Below are 19,908 nucleotides of genomic sequence, written 5' to 3'. Positions count from 1 at the left end.
GAAAAACAAACGGAGAATTGGAGAGACCTGTAGGACAGTACCAAGTGGTCTAACTAGTGGTCTAGCTTTCTTTGTAGTCCAACTCTCACATCCATACGTGACTACTGGAAAAACCATAGCTTTGAATAGACAAAGGGGCAGTAAGTGCATGGAAGTATAGTTTGCAAGGTTCTTGTGTTTTTTTGTGAAGTAGTACAGTAATACTGAAAAGTTAAGGGTGTAGAGAACAATAAGTAATGCAGAGTTATAGGTATAAAGCCACTAGATACATTAAAATGGAATTGTATAAAAATACCTAATAAACTCAAAGAAAGAATGGGTTTACTGTTCAGCTTTTTTGCTTGAAAGACAACAGAGGAACAAATTTTGAGAGAAATAAAATACAGATGGAATCAGAAATTAAATAGCAAAAATGGTAGCTGTATAGGATTAAATATTTGCAAACAGTATGAACAGCAAGGGCTGAATTTCTAAAATATACAAACAACTCATGCAGCTCAATATGAAAAACAACCCAATCAAAAAATGGGCAGGAGACCTAAACAGATACTTCTTCAGAAACATACAGAGGGCCAACAGGCACTTGAAAGATGCTCAACAGCACTGGTTAATAGAGAAATGCAAATGCAATGAGGTATGACCTCACACCAGTCAAAATGGCCATCATCAAAAAATCTATAAATAAATGCTGGAGAGGGTGTGGAGGAAAGGGAACCTTTCTGTGCTGTTGGTGGAAATGTAAATTGGTGCAACCACTATGGAGAAACAGTATGGATGTTCCTTAGAAAACTAAAAATAGAGCTGCCATATGATCCAGCAATCCCACTGCTAGACATATATCCAGAGAAAATGATAATTCAAAAAGATACATGCACCCCAGTGTTCTTTGCAACACTATTTATAATAGCCAAGACATGGAAGCAGGCTAAGTGTCCATCAACAAATGAATAGATAAAGAAGATGTGTATATATATACATACACACACAATGGAATTACTTGGCCATAAAATGAATAAAATAATGCCATTTGCTGCAACGTGGATAGTCCTAGGGATTATCATACCAAGTGATGTCAGTCAGAGACAAATATCATATAACACTTCTATGTGAAATCTTAAGACATGAGTGAACTTCTTTACAAAACAGAAACAGACTCACAGACATAGAAAATCTATGGTTACCAAAGGGGAAAGGGAAAGAGGGATATATCTGGGATTAACAGATGCATACTAATATATATGAAAAAAGTAGACAACAAGGATCTACTGTATAGCACAGGGAACTGTATTCAATATCTTGTAATTACCTAAAAAGGAAAAGAATCTGAAAAAAATATATATGTATATGTGAAATGAACCATTTTGCTATACACCTGAAACCAACACAACATTGTAAAGCAACTATATTCAATTTAAAGAATGGTATCTGTAAATCCACTTATATTAATAATTTCATAAATATAATGGAGTATATATTAAAATTAATGAAGTTATGAGATATGAAAAAGCAGAATGCAACTAAATGCTATGCATAAGAAATATACTATTAGTAGAAAAGACATAAATTGGTTGAAAGTAAAAGGTGAAAAAGATATATATATAATAAGCATAAAAGAACTAAAAAATTGACTAAAAAAAATCAGGTAAAGGAGACTTCAAGGAAAAGTGTATTATCAGAGACAGAGAGACATTTTGTAATTATAAAGGGTTAATCAGGAAGACAGAGTGGTCAAATGTGTATTCACCTAATAATGCTTTAAGATAAATGATCTAAAAATTAACAGAATTAATTATGGATTAACTTCCACAATTATAGGGATTTTCTCTTTCTGGCAGTTGATAAAATAGTCAAAAAAATGAATAAGGACATGGAAAATCTGAGCCATACTTTCTATCATCTTGATCTGTTTTTGACTTTTATAGAACACTGTACCCAACAACTGCAGAATACACATTGTATTCAAGTATACTTGGAAGATACATTTGCCAAGACAGACCATGTAGTTGGTTATAGAATAAGTCTAAACAAAATACTGAAATCTTAGAGTATGTTCTTTAAGATACTCCAATTAAAGTATATTCCAATACTTTAATTGGAATTAAATTACAAATCAATATAGTGAGTTCCCTAAGTATTAACCCTCCAGAAAGTTTGGGAATTAAACAGTTCTCTTCCAAATAACTTACTGCTTTAAATTGAAGTATAGTTGATTTGCAAAGTTGTGTTAGTTTCTGGTGTATAGCAAAGTTATTCAAAATATATATATATATATATATTCTTTTTCATTTTCTTTTCTATTGTTGGTAAAATATTAAATATAACTAAACAGTTTATTAAAGATAGAATAAGGGAAATTTGAAAGTATTTTCCATTGAATGCTATTGAAATATTGAATGCTATTGAAATATAACATATCAAAAATTGTGAGATGCAGCTGAAGCAGTGCTAAAAGGGAAATTTATAGCTTTAAGATGCCTAAATTAAAATAAAATGCCTAAATTAGAAGAAAAGAAAGGTATAAAATTATCATTGACCTAAAGGTCTACCTGAATAAGCCAGAAAAAGGAGGAGGAATGTCTGCGTAGAAAACCCTAAAGACACCACCAGAAAATTACTAGAGCTAATCAATGAATATACTAAAGTTGCAGGATATAAAATTAATACACAGAAATCCCTTGCATTCCTATATACTAACAATGAGAAAGGAAATAATCCCATTCACCATTGTGACAAAAATAATAAAACACTTAGGAATAAATTTACCTAAATAAACAAAAGACCTGTATATAGAAAACTATAAAACACTGATGAAAGAAATAAAAGATGACACAAATAGATGGAGAAATATACCATGTTTATGGGTTGGAAGAATCAATATAGTGAAAATGAATATGCTACCCAGAGCAATCTATAGATTCAATGTAATCTGTATCAGGCTACCAACTATTTTTCACAGAACTAGAACAAATAATTCCACAATTTGTATGGAGACACATAAAACCTCAAATAGTCAAAGCAATCTTGAGAAAGAAGAATGGAACTGGAAGAATCAACCTGCCTGACTTCAGACTATACTACAAAGTTACAGTCATCAAGACAGTATGGTACTGGCACAAAGACAGAAATGTAGATCAATGGAACAAAATAGAAAGCCCAGGGATAAATCCATGTACCTATGGACACCTTATCTTTGACAAAGGAAGCAAAAACATACAATGGAGAAAAGACCATCTCTTTAACAAGTGGTGCTGGGAAAACTGGTCAGCCACCTATAAAAGAATGAAACTAGAACACTTTCTATCACCATACACAAAAATAAACTCAAAATGGATTAAAGATCTAAATGTAATACCAGAAACTATAAAACTCCTAAAGGAAAACATAGGCAGAACACTGTCTGACATAAATCACAGCAGGATCCTCTATGACCCACCTCCCAGAGTAATGGAAATAAAAGCAAAAATAAACAAATAGGACCTAATTAAATTTAAAAGCTTTTACACAACAAAGGAAACTATAAACAAGGTGAAAAGACAGCCTTCAGAATGGGAGAAAATTATAGCAAACGAAGCAACTGACAAAGAATTAATCTTAAAAGTATACAAGCAGCTCATGCAGCTCAATATCAGAAAAGTAAACAACCCAGTCAAAAAATGGGCCAAAGAACTAAACAGACATTTCTCCAAAGAAGACATACAGATGGCTAACAAACACATGAAAAGATGCTCAACATCACTCATTATCAGAGAAATGCAAATCAAAACCACAGTGAGGTACCATCTCACGTTGGTCAGAATGGCTGCTATCAAAAAGTCTACAAACAATAAATGTTGGAGAGGGTGTGGAGAAAAGAGAACCCTCTTACACTGTTGGTGGGAATGCAAACTAGTATGGCCATTATGAAGAACAGTGTGGAGGTTCATTAAAAACCTGGAAATAGAACTGCCAGACCACCCAGCAATCCCGCTGCTGAGCATACACACCAAGGAAACCAGAATTGAAGGAGACACGTGTATCCCAATGTTCACTGCAGCACTATTTACAATAGCGAGGACATGGAAGCAACCTAGATGTCCATTGGCAGATGAATGGATAAGAAAGTTGTGGTACATATACACAATGGAATATTACTCAGCTATTAAAAAGAAGGCATTTGAGTCAGTTCTAATGAGGTAGATGAAACTAGAGCCTATTATACACAGTGAAGTAAGTCAGAAAAATACCAATACAGTATATTAACGCATATATATAGAATTTAGAAAGATGGCAACAATGATACTATATGTAAGACAGCAAAAGGGACAGCAAAAGAGATATAAAGAACAGATTTTTGGACTCTGTGGGAGAAGGCAAGGGTGGGATGATTTGAGAGAATAGTGTTGAAACATGTATATTACCATATGTGAGATAGATGACCAGTCCAAGTTTGGTGCATGAAACAAGGGCACTCAAAGCTGGTGCACTGGGACAACCCAGAGGGATGGAATGGTGAAGGAGGTGGGAGGCGAGTTCGGGACGGGGCGACACATGTACACCCGTGGCTAATTCATGTCAATGTATGGCAGAACCCACCACAATATTGTAATTAGCCTCCAATTATAATAAATAAATTCATTTTTTAAAAAAGAAAAAGGAGGAATTACAAAATAGTAGGAGAAAATAGTAAAGTCAAAATAGTAGGAGAAAAGAAATGATAAAATTAAGAATAGACATTAATACAATAGCAGCAATTAAGAAAGCCAATATTGATTCATTGCAAGATCCCAAAATTGATGAACCATTAGCTAGTTAAATTAGGAAAAAAGAGGATACAAATACCAATGTCAGGAAAGAGATTATATCATTATCATCTTAACAGATGTTAAAAGGACAATAAAATTTTATGAACAACTGTGCCTATCATTTGACAACTTAATGGAATGGAAAAATTCCTCAAAAGACACGAATTACCCAGCTGAGACAAGATGAAATAGAAAATCTGAATATCCCTGTATCAAAGAAATGAATTTTTGTTATTTAAAAACAATAAAAAACAAAAAGACCTCTCCACAGAGGAAGGGAGAAGAAGAAAAAAATTCCAGGCCCATATGGTTCATTGGTAAATTCCATCTAACTTTTAAGGAGGAGATTTTATTAATCATACATACTTTCTCTCATAAAATAGAATGAGTTGGGAGTATTTTCCATAAATACATTATCCTGCTACCAAAACTTGACATAGACATTACCAAAAAACCCCCAATTAGATCATGTTTATGATTACATAGAATAAAAAATACTACAGAACATTAGTAAATTTAATCCAGCAGTATGTAAACAAGAGGATATCTTCCCCCCAGCAATACAAAGTTGGAGTAACATCTCAAAAGGAACTGATGTAATTACCATGGTAACAGAATAAGGAAGAAAGTCTTAGGATCATTTTAGTAGATGCAGAAAAAGAATTACCAAAACTTAATATCCATTTGCAATAAAACTCTACAAAAATAGGAATAGAACTTCTTCAGTCTGATGAAAGATAGCTGTGAAAAACCTGTACTTGTCATATTTAATGGTGAAATAGGGGAGATTTTCCCTCTAAAATCAGCAAGGCTACTATGTCCATTTGCACTGCTTTAATTCGGTGTTGTACTGGAGGTCCTAGACAGTGTAATAAAATAAGAAAAAAGGTACAAAAACTTGAAGAAGTGAAACTCTCATTATTTGTAGAAAGCATGATTGTCTACATAGAATATACTAAGGAATCCATGAAAACCTATTAGAACTAATGAGTGAATTTATTAAGGTCAAAGATAAAATATTAAAAATACATATTGTATTAATTATATAGATTAACAGTAAAAATAATATGTGAAAAAAAGTGAAAGAGGAGAGTGAAAAAGTTGGCTTAAAGCTCAACATTCGGAAAACGAAGATCATGGCATCTGGTCCCATCACTTCATGGGAAATAGTGGAAACAGTGTCAAACTTTATTTTTTTGGGCTCCAAAATCACTGCAGATGGTGATTGCAGCCATGAAATTAAAAGACACTTACTCCTTGGAAGGAAAGTTATGACCAACCTAGATAGCATATTCAAAAGCAGAGACATTACTTTGCCAACAAAGGTCCGTCTAGTCAAGGCTATGGTTTTTCCTGTGGTCATGTATGGATGTGAGAGTTGGACTGTGAAGAGAGCTGAGCACCAAAGAATTGATGCTTTTGAGCTGTGGTGTTGGAGAAGACTCTTGAGAGTCCCTTGGATTGCAAGGAGATCCAACCAGTCCATCCTAAAGGAAAGCAGTCCTGGGTGTTCATTGGAAGGACTGATGCTGAGGCTGAAACTCCAGTTGTACTTTGGCCACCTCATGAGAAGAGTTGACTCATTGGAAAAGACCCTGATGCTGGGAGGGATTGGGGGCAGGAGGAGAAGGGGATGACAGAGGATGAGATGGCTGGATGGCATCACTGACTCGATGCACATGAGTTTGGGTAAACTCTGGGAGTTGGTGATGGACAAGGTGGCCTGGTGTGCTGCGATTCATGGGGTCACAAAGAGTCGGACATGACTGAGTGACTGAACTGAACAGAACTGAACTTAAGCCCATCCAATATGTTTAATTTTGTGAGTTCATATGATGTTAAAAACTAATTGGTTATCATGGAAGATGATGGAGAACTAATTCATTTTCTTAAAAAATGGTAAATAAAGAGAAAGAGCCAGTTACTTATCCTGTCTTTCCTGAATGAACTGGTAGGACTGGGTAACCAAATAACAGATGAGGGGACCATATCTCTATAAAATATTCCAACTAAATAATAAAAAAGAATTGATAGAGTTAGAATATCACTGTATTAAAACTCTGAATGAATAGTAAATCAGGCATTGACCAGTAATGGCTACGATAACAGCACCAACATAGAGACAGCCAGACATTATGTGTTCTTTTTAGAATACGACATCACCAATAGTTTTGTTAAAGGGATGGAGCATGAGTCTGATCAAGCCTCTGGGTCCAGCTACCAATTTGCGAAAAATAGAGTTTGTACTATGAAAGTGTCATCTGCAAAATCTACTCTGAGAAAATTAAATCATGTAATATATTTGAAAACATAAACTCTTAGAAAAACATAAGATAACTAAAATGGATTGGAGATGGAAGAGAGTGGAAGTAGAAATAAACGTCAATTGCTTCCTTATGGTAGGAGTATATAGAGAAGATAGCATAACACAGGTATTAGGGCAATGTGTCTGATATATCAGTTGATGGACTAAACTAATGTACTAAAAGATTCTGAGGATCACAAAGCAAAACTCAACTATGTTTCGTACTGATTTGGAAATATCTCTGTATTAACTCATTAAAAAATACAACAGGTGTAATCTATTATGCTGAAGGATGATGTATATTCAAGTGTTGACAGTTTCTGGGAAGTTTCACCCAAGAATCTGCTGGTGATGGTTTCCACACGAAACTATTAGTAGTGCTTGCCTCCAAGGAGGTGCTCTCCTGGTCAGCTGAGAAATGAGAGTGGACTGGAGACTTACTTTTTGCTATATACCTTTAAAAAACTTGCAAATATCACTTATTCAAAAAAATTGATAACTTATATTTTAAAAATCCTTCCCAGCCTAGTCTTATGTTCAGCTGAATTGCACATTCATAGTACTAGGCACTTACAGAGAAGGTAAAGAAACCCTTAAAGAGACTAATGAACATAAAAAGGAAAGAAGCCATAGTATGTAATGTACAAAGAAGTAAGTAGAGGTACCAAATCTAATTCATTACCACCCTTCCTCTGTCCTCTACCAGTTCTTTCTCTCTCAGGATGTTCATGATTGGCTATATAATGACTGTTTTAAACTATGACTTGACTGATACAGGGCACCACATTTGCAAGTGTCCTGGGAGAAGTCATAAAGAGTTGACTTGGACCTGAGAGCATTACACCAACAAGAAGTAGGCACTGCAGAAATCCCACCCTTTGGGCTTGGAGGCAGTGACTGAGAAGGTGGAGATGGAACTGGCAGGGCCAGTGAGCACCAAGCCCCTTGAGCCCCTGAGGGTAACTGAGTTGGCTGGTATGCTGGCAGACATGTGATGCAGCAGGCCGGTGTTCCGCATTCAGGATGCCTGCGGAGTGCTGTTCGTGTCCATGTTCTTCAGGTCCAAGGATGATGACAAGATGGTCTTCCAGACAGAACCTAAGGAAATCAATGGTCATACCTCTGGTATTAAAAAGGCTCTGTGGTGATAAACAGATCCTTTCAGCGGGCAATAAAACCGTTCTACTTCGGGATCACACTACTATGACAGAGGTGAACTCTCTAAGTTTTGATGTCTTCAGTAGTATGGGATGTAGTCCCAGGGAGTGCCTGGTAATGATGTATGGACCATCTGTTGCTTTTCATGGTGTGGTGAGTTTGGACTCAAATCGTATGAAGCTCCTGCAGCCATCAATTCTGCATCTCTTTGCCCTGAGAATTTCTTGTAGCAGCATGTGAAGGTTTTAAACCTTATAAATATGATTATAATAGTGAAGATGAATTAGAATCCTACAAAGGACACTTTGGTCCCATTCACTGTGAGGTTTAGGTCTGATGGAGAACTCTATGCCAGTGGTTCTGAAGATGGAACATAGAGACTGTGGCAGATTATGGTAGGAAAACCTATAGTCTTTGAAAAGGTGTGCTTCCTGAAGATAGTCGTGAGCTGGCAAAGCTGAGGATCAGTTTTTCAGAGACAACAGAAGAAGAGATAGAAGAAATTGCTTCAGAGAATTCAGATTCCATCTAGAGTTCAACTCCTGAAGTTATGGCCTGAGCGTCAGACAGATGCCACAGATAGTACACAACTTACAGACTAAAACAAGCAGAGAGAAGCATCAGCCTCCGAGTTACTCTCTGCTTAAGGCAAACATGAGCAGTAAATAATGAGGAATATGAATAAGCTCCAGTGCTAGAACTTACCAACTTGGTGATACCCATGAGTGAAAACATAAGAGTATTAGATTAAGACAGATGGAGTTATACTCGTGTAGTCTGATGGTCTGTTGTCTTTTTAATGAATATATGTAAGCCAACATTCAATTTCTCTTATTACAGTTAGATTTCTGGTAGCTGTTTCTGTTATTATGAAGAGGGGAAATGTATTGGTTTATTTTTCTGACTCTTCTCTTAAAGCAGAAAGTTGGGTTTGTTTGTTTGCTTTAATTGTAAAGAAGAGGGAATACATGATAAAGCAACGGGTTTGACATCTCTTTCATTGTACACTACTTCTAATTGTTGTGCCTTGTCTCAATAAAATGCCTCTAAAACTAAGACATCCCACCCTTTGTCAAGGGGCGGTCCTTTAAAAGTGTTTGCACTGTGTTCCTGTTGATCTTCTCCAAGGTGAGTGAGTCAGTCAGGGCAAGGATTTATTTCCTACCAACATCTAATTAGGCCCAGGTGGTGCAGTGGTAAAGAATCCTCCTGCCAGTGCAGGAGAAGCAAGGGACGTGGGCTCAATCTCTGGGTCAGGAAGATCCCCTGGAGGAGGAAATGGCAACCCAATCCAGTATTCTTGCCTGAGAAACCCCATGAACAGAGGAACCTGGTGGACTCTACAGTCTGTGGAGTCAGAGAGTCGGCCACACGACTGAGCAACTGAACACACACACACTTTATTAGCCAGGACAAACTTAACTAATTCACTGTGCAGTTTAAACCAGACATACTTGTTATTTCTTTTACATATATTCTCTTCTGTCTCTATTTGGTATAATTCTTCATTTTTCCAGGGTAAGAAAATCAGTGTGCTGTAGAAAATACACTTACACTTGCCTATTTATCCCAACTTCAAGGGTGAAATAATAAGCATAGTTTTAAGGAAACATTTAAAAATAGTATTATTTTATTGCATGTGAAAAGTCGTCGTGAATATTCTTTCTGTGAACATAGAGAAATATCAACAGTTTTATTATGATTTCTGTATTTTGTGTGTTCCCCTCTTTTTTAAGACTTTTGCTTTATAATCATACATTGTGAAACATGAGAGGTAAAAATGTCCTCTAATTTTCTTTTTAATTACCATGTGCTCTAAAAGGAACTTGAAGCTGGCCTAGAAGTTTATGGTGAGGGATTATAGGTTGCTTGGTTTGTGTTACACTCACATGGAAGCAAATGTTTATTGAATGCCTGAATTTACTCCTACAAATGTAGTTTGGAGTCCAAGTCCAAATTAAAGCATTGTCCATGAAGCATCTGTATATGTTATATTCCTGTTTTGTTTTCTTGTTTGTTTTTGTGACAGTTAATTTTTAAAGAGCAACTTTCACCCAAAAAACTGGGCTTCTTAAATGTAATAGAGCTTGTTGGAGCTCTTAGTGACATTCTCCATGTTGAGTTCAGGGAAGGAGAACAAGACTTGCTGGTGTTTGATGCTGATATGAAGCCTCTAGCCTCTGGTGAGTTGTATTACAGTATGATGCAAACCTGGTGTTTAATTATCTCTGTAAGGACAAGGAAAAGGAAAGCATCATTTAGGTAACAACCTTAATTGTAACCACATCAACCAAACAGATCACCTGTTAGCCTTGAAAATGTTTTGTATATAATGACCTCCTTCCTGATGATGTATGTTGTAATAATGCTGCTGTATTAAAATCTGAGTTTTTAAAGTTTGCTTTCTTCATTGTTTAGAGTTTTTAATAATTCTAAAGAAATACATTTTCTGAAATGATGCTCTCATGGGGAAACACTAGGTAGTTCAGTGGCTCTTAACCCGGTTGTTGAGCACTGAGCAGTCCATGTAATTCTTTTATGTAAGTACAGTATAGTCCATTTAACCAGTCTCCTATCAATGGACATGTAGAGAGTATCCCTTTTTTTGTATTATAAACTATACAGTGTTCAGTATCCTTGTGCCTACATCTTTGTAGAGTTACTAGTGTATTTCTGTAGGAGCTGCTATGGTTTTATGTCTATCTGGAATCCATTTTAGTGTGTCAACCTCTTATAATTGTCATAAACATATAAATTTGAACAAAATATGTGATTGGTTTGGGAATTCCCTAAAAAGTAAGAGATTGTATTATGGAATATTAAGTGGTTACATACATTGAGGTTCCATTGTACGTTAGTAGTACAAGTAGTTATATTGTACATTAAGCAACAGTGACTGTTCATAGCTAGAGTTGAACAAGAAATAAATTGAAATCAGGATGTTGAAAAATAAAACCTTTCACCAAAGTTTAAAAAACCTTACCAGACTCCTCTTCCAACCTCCGCCCTCAACATGAATAATGTAAGATCTGTTCCCATCTGGAACTTCCCTTGTGTCTCTCCATACTGAAAGGTCTGCAAAGACAGGTTCATATCTATCATTATCTGCCCAGTGCCTGACACATAGAATGTGCTCAGTAATAGTTGACAGATTATTTTAATAGATACACATGGGCTTCTCTATTGGTCATTTCAGATGGAGCTGTGTCATCAGTCAGAAATTCATTTTTAGTTCAACCAGATAAGAAAACAGAAGCCAAAGCTTGTGTGTCCAGTCCCCCTAGAAATTCACTGTCTACTGCTGTTATCAAGGAGACTCCTTGGGATTGCCCTTCAAAAAACCATAAGGAACCAGAACAGAAGATTTTCAAGAAGCCTAATCTGGTGGTAAAACCTTTGCAGCTGGTGAGTATGGTTTGATGTCTGTCTTCATGTACTGGAGATTCAGCATTATGAAAAGTAACTGAATGAGTGTTTCTTTAGACAAAATTTCTGTTTGAGAAAAAGTCTTATTTCTGGAAATATGATTTCTTAGACAAGACCAGAACTTTGGTCTGAAGTCATCTTATATAGCATTTATTCTGGTTTTCAGCCTTTTATATAACTAGCTTTCCTTGAGTCTCATTTCAGAGTTTTCAGTTGGCTTTGAAGAGTTGACTATTGTGTGAGGATGACATTGCTTGACAGACATTGCTTCTCTGTCCATGTGTTTCTGTAGGCTTGAAAACCCCTCAGGGCTTCAGAGGGAAGACCTGAGAAGCTTGGCTGTAGCTGTATTCTCAGTACTGCTGCACGTTGCCCCTGCACCTAGCCTCGGTTGTAGGCTGCTTTTCTCTTTTATTTGATCTCCACACACACAGTTCTCCGCTTTTGTGTTCTCATCTCCTGTTAGGTATTTTGTCATTATTAAGAAATGAGTTGCTTCCTCTTATTCCCTTTTGCCCTTTACACCTGGCTTCTTTCATGGAAGGAAAACATTTTATTTGGAGAGCCTGCTGTATTTTCTAGAGGATGATAGAAAAGCCTAAAGGAAAATAGTATATTTTAGAATGAAAGTGTTTGAGAAGCCCCATTTTCGGTTGGAAAAGTAGTCTGAAATTTAATCCATTCTTTAAAGTTGCCTTTGTTGGTAGGATTGGTTAGGATGAGGCTGTATCTTATTTAGGCTGTAACTTAGTTCACCCTAAGTATTTGAAGCACCATGTTTTCAGTTTTGTGCAGAGCAGTTGTGTGCAACACACTTTTTTTTTTTTTTTTTTTTTTTTTTGTAGAGAAAAGTATTTATATGAAACGTAATGGCTCAGCTGCAAATAACATTTACATGATGATAATACAGTATTATAATCAATATGTATTATTGTAATATGTAATCAATATTACATGTTGATGTATTACATAGTTAAAAAGACAAACAGCTCTTTAGGATTCTGCTATGGCCAGCCTCATTCCAGGATTAGCATCCTAAAACAGTCTTCCATTTCAACTGCCACATTTGATATAAAATAAAGATCAACATCATTTTTTTTTTTTAACCTTAAAAACATTTATTTCTCACATAACTGTCAAACACAGATTTACAATAAGCCAAGTGCTCAGGGTTTAAGGCTCGTCTCCTGAGCGCCAGTCACACAGCACTTTCTTTTCTTTTTTTTTTTTTTTTTAGCTTTTCTCTCTAATTTTATTTTATTTTTAAACTTTACATAATTGTATTAGTTTTGCCAAATATCAAAATGAATCCGCCACAGGTATACATGTGTTCCCCATCCCGAACCCTCCTCCCTCCTCCCTCCCCATACCATCCCTCTGGGCCGTCCCAGTGCACCAGCCCCAAGCATCCAGCATCATGCATCGAACCTGGACTGGCAACTCGTTTCCTACATGATATTTTACACGTTTCATTGCCATTCTCCCAAATCTTCCCACCCTCTCCCTCTCCCACAGAGTCCATAAGACTGTTCTATACATCAGTGTCTCTTTTTGCTGTCTCATTACACCGGGTTATTGTTACCATCTTTCTAAATTCCATATATATCGTTAGTATACTGTATTTATGTTTTTCCTTCTGGCTTACTTCACTCTGTATAATAGGCCCCAGTTTCATCCACCTCATTAGAACTGATTCAAATGTATTCTTTTTAATGGCTGAGTAATACTCCATTGTGTATATGTACCACAGCTTTCTTATCCATTCATCTGCTGATGGACATCTAGGTTGCTTCCATGTCTTGGCTATTATAAACAGTGCTGCGATGAACATTGGGGTACACGTGTCTCTTTCCCTTCTGGTTTCCTCAGTGTGTATGCCCAGCAGTGGGGTTGCTGGATCATAAGGCAGTTCTATTTCCAGTTTTTTAGGAATCTCCACACTGTTCTCCATAGTGGCTGTACTAGTTTGCATTCCCACCAACAGTGTAAAAGGGTTCCCTTTTCTCCACACCCTCTCCAGCATTTATTATTTGTAGACTTTTGGATCGCAGCCATTCTGACTGGTGTGAAATGGTACCTCATAGTGGTTTTGATTTGCATTTCTCTGATAATGAGTGATGTTGAGCATCTTTTCATGTGTTTGTTAGCCATCTGTATGTCTTTTTGGAGAAATGTCTGTTTAGTTCTTTGGCCCATTTTTTGATTGGGTCGTTTATTTTTCTGGAGTTGAGCTGTAGGAGTTGCTTGTATATTTTTGAGATTAGTTGTTTGTCGGTTGCTTCATTTGCTATTATTTTCTCCCATTCTGAAGGCTGTCTTTTCACCTTGCTAATAGTTTCCTTTGATGTGCAGAAGCTTTTAAGGTTAATTAGGTCCCATTTGTTTATTTTTGCTTTTATTTCCAATATTCTGGGAGGTGGGTCATAGAGGATCCTGCTGTGATGTATGTCGGGAGTGTTTTGCCTATGTTCTCCTCTAGGAGTTTTATAGTTTCTGGTCTTACGTTTAGATCTTTAATCCATTTTGAGTTTATTTTTGTGTATGGTGTTAGAAAGTGGTCCAGTTTCATTCTTTTACAAGTGGTTGACCAGATTTCCCAGCACCACTTGTTAAAGAGATTGTCTTTAATCCATTGTATATTCTTGCCTCCTTTGTCGAAGATAAGGTGTCCATATGTGCGTGGATTTATCTCTGGGCTTTCTATTTTATTCCATTGATCAATATTTCTGTCTTTGTGCCAGTACCATACTGTCTTGATAACTGTGGCTTTGTAGTAGAGCCTGAAGTCAGGTAGGTTGATTCCTCCAGTTCCATTCTTCTTTCTCAAGATCGCTTTGGCTATTCGATTTTTGTATTTCCATACAAATTGTGAAATTATTTGTTCTAGCTCTGTGAAGAATACTGTTGGTAGCTTGATAGGGATTATGCGTTGAATCTATAAATTGCTTTTTAACTCTCTTTATGTAATATAAGACAGTACTTTTTGTACTTTAAGATAGGTAAGGATCATCTTGGAAATTGTTTTAAAGGCATAACTGTGGGTCTCACTTCCAGATATTCTGAATCACTGAATCTGGGCTACAGCCTAAGAATTTTCATTTTTATAATTTGCCAGATGTTTCTAGTAAAGGTAACTCATGAAATATACTTTAAGAAACATTGTCAAAGTTTGACATGTTACTCAAAGATTTACAGTGGTTTCTTTGTTGTTGTTGTTTTTAATTTGTAGCAAGTAGAAATTAACAAATCCCAGCTCAACTTGGCAGTGGCAAATCATGACATCCCACCAGATGCTGTGCGGGACAAGAAATTATGCAGACTGCCCCCATTAGATACCAGTACCCTCGTGGGTGTCTTTGTGGAGTATATCCTCTCTCCTAGTCAATTCTACATCCGAATCTACAGCAGGGATTCATCAGAGTTACTTGAGGACATGATGATTGAAATGCGGTAGGAATCTGTTATTTTCAATGTATTTTTCACGTACCTTGTTAAATCAGTTCTCAAACATTTTGGTCTCAGGGGTTTTAAAAATTAAGGACTCAGAAGAGCCTTTGCTTATCAGTATTTATTGTACCAAAAATGAAACTGCGAAAATGTAAAATATTGTTTAAAAATCATGATAAGTTCATTTTTCTGAATATAATATTTTTATGGCAAATAGCTGTAGTTGGCTTACTAGAAGAAAGTTGTATTTCAGTATCTGTTTCTGTTTTTAATTTCTTGAGATACATTCTTTTGGTGAAAGTTTATGAAAACATCTGGCCTCAAATAGGTACATAGTTGGGAAAAGAGTATTTTAACAGCCTTTTCAGAAAATTGTGAATACTCTTTTGAAAGTTTATGAAACGTTGACAAGTAGTGGTTTCTTAAGGTTAGATGTAATGTGGAATTTGAACTTTTCAAACCCTACTATGTTAAAATCCATTTTTTAACTTTGCACTTTGAATGGATCCAGTATTAGCTATATAATTGCAGGCTCCAGTGCAAACTTGAAATGCAAGACTTCTTGTTTTAAAATGAAGAATTTCAAAACAGCAGTAGCAGAGCATTATTAGAGTGAGCATTCAGTTCATTTCAGTCTCTCAGTCATGTCTGACTCTTTGTGACCCCATGGACTGCAGCATGCCAGGCTTCTCTGTCCATTGCCAACTGCCAGAGCTTGCTCAAACTCAAATCCATTGACTTGGTGATGCCATCCAACCATCTCATCCTCTGTCACCCCCTTCTCCTCCTGCCCTCAGTCTTTCCTAGGATCAGGGCCTTTCCAGTGAATCAGTTCTTTGCATCAGGTGGCCAAAGTATTGGAGCTTAAGCTTCAGCATCAGTCCTTCCAATGAATATTCAGGACTGATTTCCTTTAGGATGGACTGGTTGGATCTCCTTGCTGTCCAAGGGACTCTCAAGAGTCTTCTCCAACACCACAGTTCAAAAGCATCAATTCTTTGGCACTCAGCTTTCTTTATGATCCAACTCTAACATCCATACATGACTACTAGAAAAACCACAGCTTTGACTAAATGGACCTTTGTCGGCAAGTGAAGTTGCTCAGTTGTCTCCAACTCTTGGCCACCCTGTGGACTGTAACCTACAGGATCCTCTGTCCATGGGATTTTCCAGGCAAGAGTACTGGAGTGGGTTGCCATTTCTTTCTCCAGGGTATCTTCCCAACTCAGGGATCAAACCAGGGTCTCTCGCATTGCAGGCAGACACTTTACCGTCTGAGCCACCAGGGAAACCTTGCCGAAGGTTTGTCAGCAAACCTTTGTAATATTCTGCCTAGGTTGGTCATAGCTTTTCTTGCAAGGAGCAAGTGTCTTTTAATTTCATGGCTGCAGTCACCATCTGCAGTGGTTTTGAAGCCCAAGAAAATAAAGTCTGACACTATTCCCACTGTTTCCCCATCTATTTGCCATGAAGTGATGGGACCAGATGCCATGATCTTAGTTTCCTGAATATTGAGCTTTAAGCCAACTTTTTCACTCTTCTCTTTCACTTTCATCAAGAGGCTCTTTAGTTCCTCTTCGCTTTCAGCCATAAGGGTGGTGTCATCTGCATATCTGAGGTTATTGATGTTTCTTCCGGCAATCCTGATTCCACCTTGTGCCTCATCTAGCCCTGCATTTCACATGATGTACTCTGCATGTAAGTTAAACAACCTGGGTGACAATATACAGCCTTGATGTACTCCTTTTCCAATTTGGAACCAGTCTGTTGTTCCATGTCCAGTTCTAATTGTTGCTTCTTGACCTGAATACAGATTTCTCCAGAGGCAGTTAAGGTGGCCTGGTATTCCCATCTCTTGAAGAATTTTCCACAGTTTGTTGTGATCCACACAGTCGAAGGCTTTGGAGTAGTCAGTAAAGTAGAAGTAGATGTTTTTCTGGAACTTCCTTGCTTTTTCTGTGATCCAATGGATGTTGGCAATTTGATCTCTGGTTCCTCTGCCTTTTCTAAATCCAACTGGAACATCTGGAAGTTCTTGGTTCATGTATTGTTGAAACCTAGCTTGGAGAATTTTGAGCATTGCTTTGCTAGCATGTGAGATGAGTGCAATTGTGCAGTAGTTTGAACATGCTTTGGCATTGCCTTTCTTTGGGATTGGGATGAAAACTGACTTTTTCCAGTCCCATGGCCACTGCTGCGTTTTCCTAATTTGCTGGCATACTGAATGCAGCACTTGCACAGCATCATCTTTTGGGACTTGAAATAGCTCAACTGGAATTCCATCACCTCCACTAGTTTTGTTGGTAGTGATGCTTCCTAAGGCCCACCTGACTTCGGACTCCAGGATGTCTGGCTCTAGGTGAGTGAACACACCATCATGATTATCTGGGTCATGAAGATCTTTTTTGTATAATACTTCTGTTTATTCTTGCCACCTCTTCTTAATATCTTCTGCTTCTGTTAGGTCCATACAGTTTCTGTCTTTTATTGTGTCCATCTTTGCATGAAATGTTCCCTTGGTATCTCTGATTTTCTTGAAGAGATCTCTGGTCTTTCCCATTCTATTGTTTTCCCCTATTTCTTTGCATGGATCACTCACTTTCTCAAGGCTTTCTTATCTCTCCTTGCTATTCTTTGGAACTCTGCATTCAAATGGACATATCTTCCCTTTTCTCCTTTGCCTTTAGCGTGTCTTCTCTTAGCTATTTGTAAGGCCTCCTCAGACAACATTTTTGCCTTTCTTTTTCTTGGGATCCTGTACAGTGTCACAAACCTCCGTCCGTAGTTCTTCAGGCACTCTTAACCATGAGATCTAATCCCTTGAGTGTGTTTGTCACTTTCCACTATATAAGTAAGCATAGAGACCTTCTAAGTGTAGACTCAATGGAACATCATGCATTGGTCTTTTGGAAAATACTGGTGCAGTGAGTTATATACATCTTCCAAATGTGGATGTTTCATCACACATATATTTTTTAAAAATCACACTCATTAGTATTTCTGATATCATCAGGAGAGTATTATGTATTAGAAAGCTGTCAAGCTCATAGTGCTAGATGTAACATTTCGAAAATCCTAATTTTAATTGGAAAGGTTTGAATTTTATCATTGACAATAAATACTGTAAATATTTTCCTGGAAGTGACAAGCCCACTTCATTCTTGAGAAAGTGTGTGTCAAATACCCAAATCTGAATAAACATAGTTTCTTAGTGGACCTTTCAAGCAAAAATGGTGTTTAATAGTGTCTTATTCATCTTCCAACTAAAAACAATACTCCACACGCACATACATACAGAACAGCTAGTTCAGTTCACAACTGAAATCCATAAGTGCTTTTCCTTAAGGCAATTTAGGAAGTATTTTACTTGTACTTCCCTTTTTGTTACAGAGAATATTGAAAAGATAGTCACTCTGTGTTTGAGATTTAATACACTTAATAATTTTTATTGCTTTATCATGGACATTCTTAAGTGAAATTAGCCTTTTTTTTTTTTTAAAAAAATTTTAATTGGGAATGCATGGCAGTGAAAAATGAATGACTGCTAGTACAGTTGAATTGGAGAAGGCGATGGCACCCCACTCCAGTACTCTTGCCTGGAAAATCACATGGACGGAGGAGCCTGAAAGGCTGCAGTCCATGGGGTTGCTTGAGGGTCGGACACGACAGAGCGACTTCACTTTCACTTTTCCCTTTCATGCATTGGAGAATCAAATGGCAACCCACTCCAGTGTTCTTGCCTGGAGAATCCCAGGGACGGGGGAGCCTGGTGGGCTGTCGTCTGTCCGATCACAGAGTCGGACACGACTGAAGCTGACTTAGCAGCAGCAGCAGTACAGTGGAATGCCACTGGTTTGATTCAGCAAAGGCACCTGGAGTTTTACCCTTTTGTAAAACTTTGTAAAAGCAAAGGCACAGTTGCTTTTATACCATCAATGCAAATGTTAACCCAGTGAAAAGGGCAGATAATTATTTTCATAATAATACAATATATTAAAATAGCTTTGATCTTATGAACTATTGAAAGTGTGTCAGGGTCCCAGGAATTTGTAAACTGCACTTAGAGAATTACCACTCTAAATTATCTTTTCTCTATTGAATAATGTCTTTTGTTAGTAAACACTGTATAAAATGTTTATGTTTTCATTCACTAGATTTATTCATGAGCAGCAATCTGATTTTTACATTGGTGTCACATATAAGAGTAATTTATTTTGTATCTCTCCAAAAGCATACTTTGTTTTTTCTAAGTTGACTGTATCACTATATTATATATATTATATATATCACTATATTATATACTGTATCACTATATATATGTATGCTAAGAATACTTGGTATAATGTTACATAATGATCACTTAGTAAATTTCTATTTGAAAAAGTTTATTGGTAAAAAGAGAGGATTTGGACATGAAAAAGAAAATTAATTGGTATCATAATAAGCATTACCAAATCAGAAAAAGTGAGAATTTTTCTTTGCCTTTTGCCAAGACTTTCCTGCTCTTGATACATCAGTAAAAATGATCTTTAATTTTTTTCTTTTTCTATGGATTTCTTTTATGGAATTCTGCAGGCGCTGTTATTCTAATCAGTTGGTTTCTGATCGATATGCCATGCCAGAGTGTTTTATCCAGCCAGGACATCTCTGTTGTGTAAGGATTTCTGAGGATAAGTGGTGGTATCGGGTCATTATCCATCGAATTCTCGGGAAACAGGAAGTTGAAGTGTTCTATCCAGATTTTGGAAACATTGGAACTGTTCAGAAGTCTTCCCTGAGGTTCCTCAAGTG

At 36.8% G+C, this 19,908-nt stretch overlaps 1 protein-coding gene and 1 pseudogene across 1 annotated transcript in view; both read left to right on the top strand.

The window, feature by feature from the left end:
• Window positions 1-19,908, top strand: part of TDRD5 (tudor domain containing 5) — a 79,951-nt gene that overhangs the window by 34,924 nt on the left and 25,119 nt on the right. The window contains exons 6-9 of the mRNA XM_070384448.1: window positions 10,274-10,427; window positions 11,441-11,649; window positions 14,900-15,120; window positions 19,693-19,905. Of these exons, the coding sequence (XP_070240549.1) occupies window positions 10,274-10,427; window positions 11,441-11,649; window positions 14,900-15,120; window positions 19,693-19,905 (797 nt within the window). The remainder of the gene's footprint in view (window positions 1-10,273; window positions 10,428-11,440; window positions 11,650-14,899; window positions 15,121-19,692; window positions 19,906-19,908) is intronic.
• Window positions 7,998-8,803, top strand: LOC102267157 (serine-threonine kinase receptor-associated protein pseudogene; annotated as a pseudogene).

Source organism: Bos mutus, chromosome 16, assembly GCF_027580195.1.
Source record: "Bos mutus isolate GX-2022 chromosome 16, NWIPB_WYAK_1.1, whole genome shotgun sequence".
Taxonomy (NCBI): Eukaryota; Metazoa; Chordata; class Mammalia; order Artiodactyla; family Bovidae; genus Bos; species Bos mutus.
Note: the sequence above shows the minus strand (reverse complement) of the source record. Positions and strands in the feature narration are given on the sequence as shown.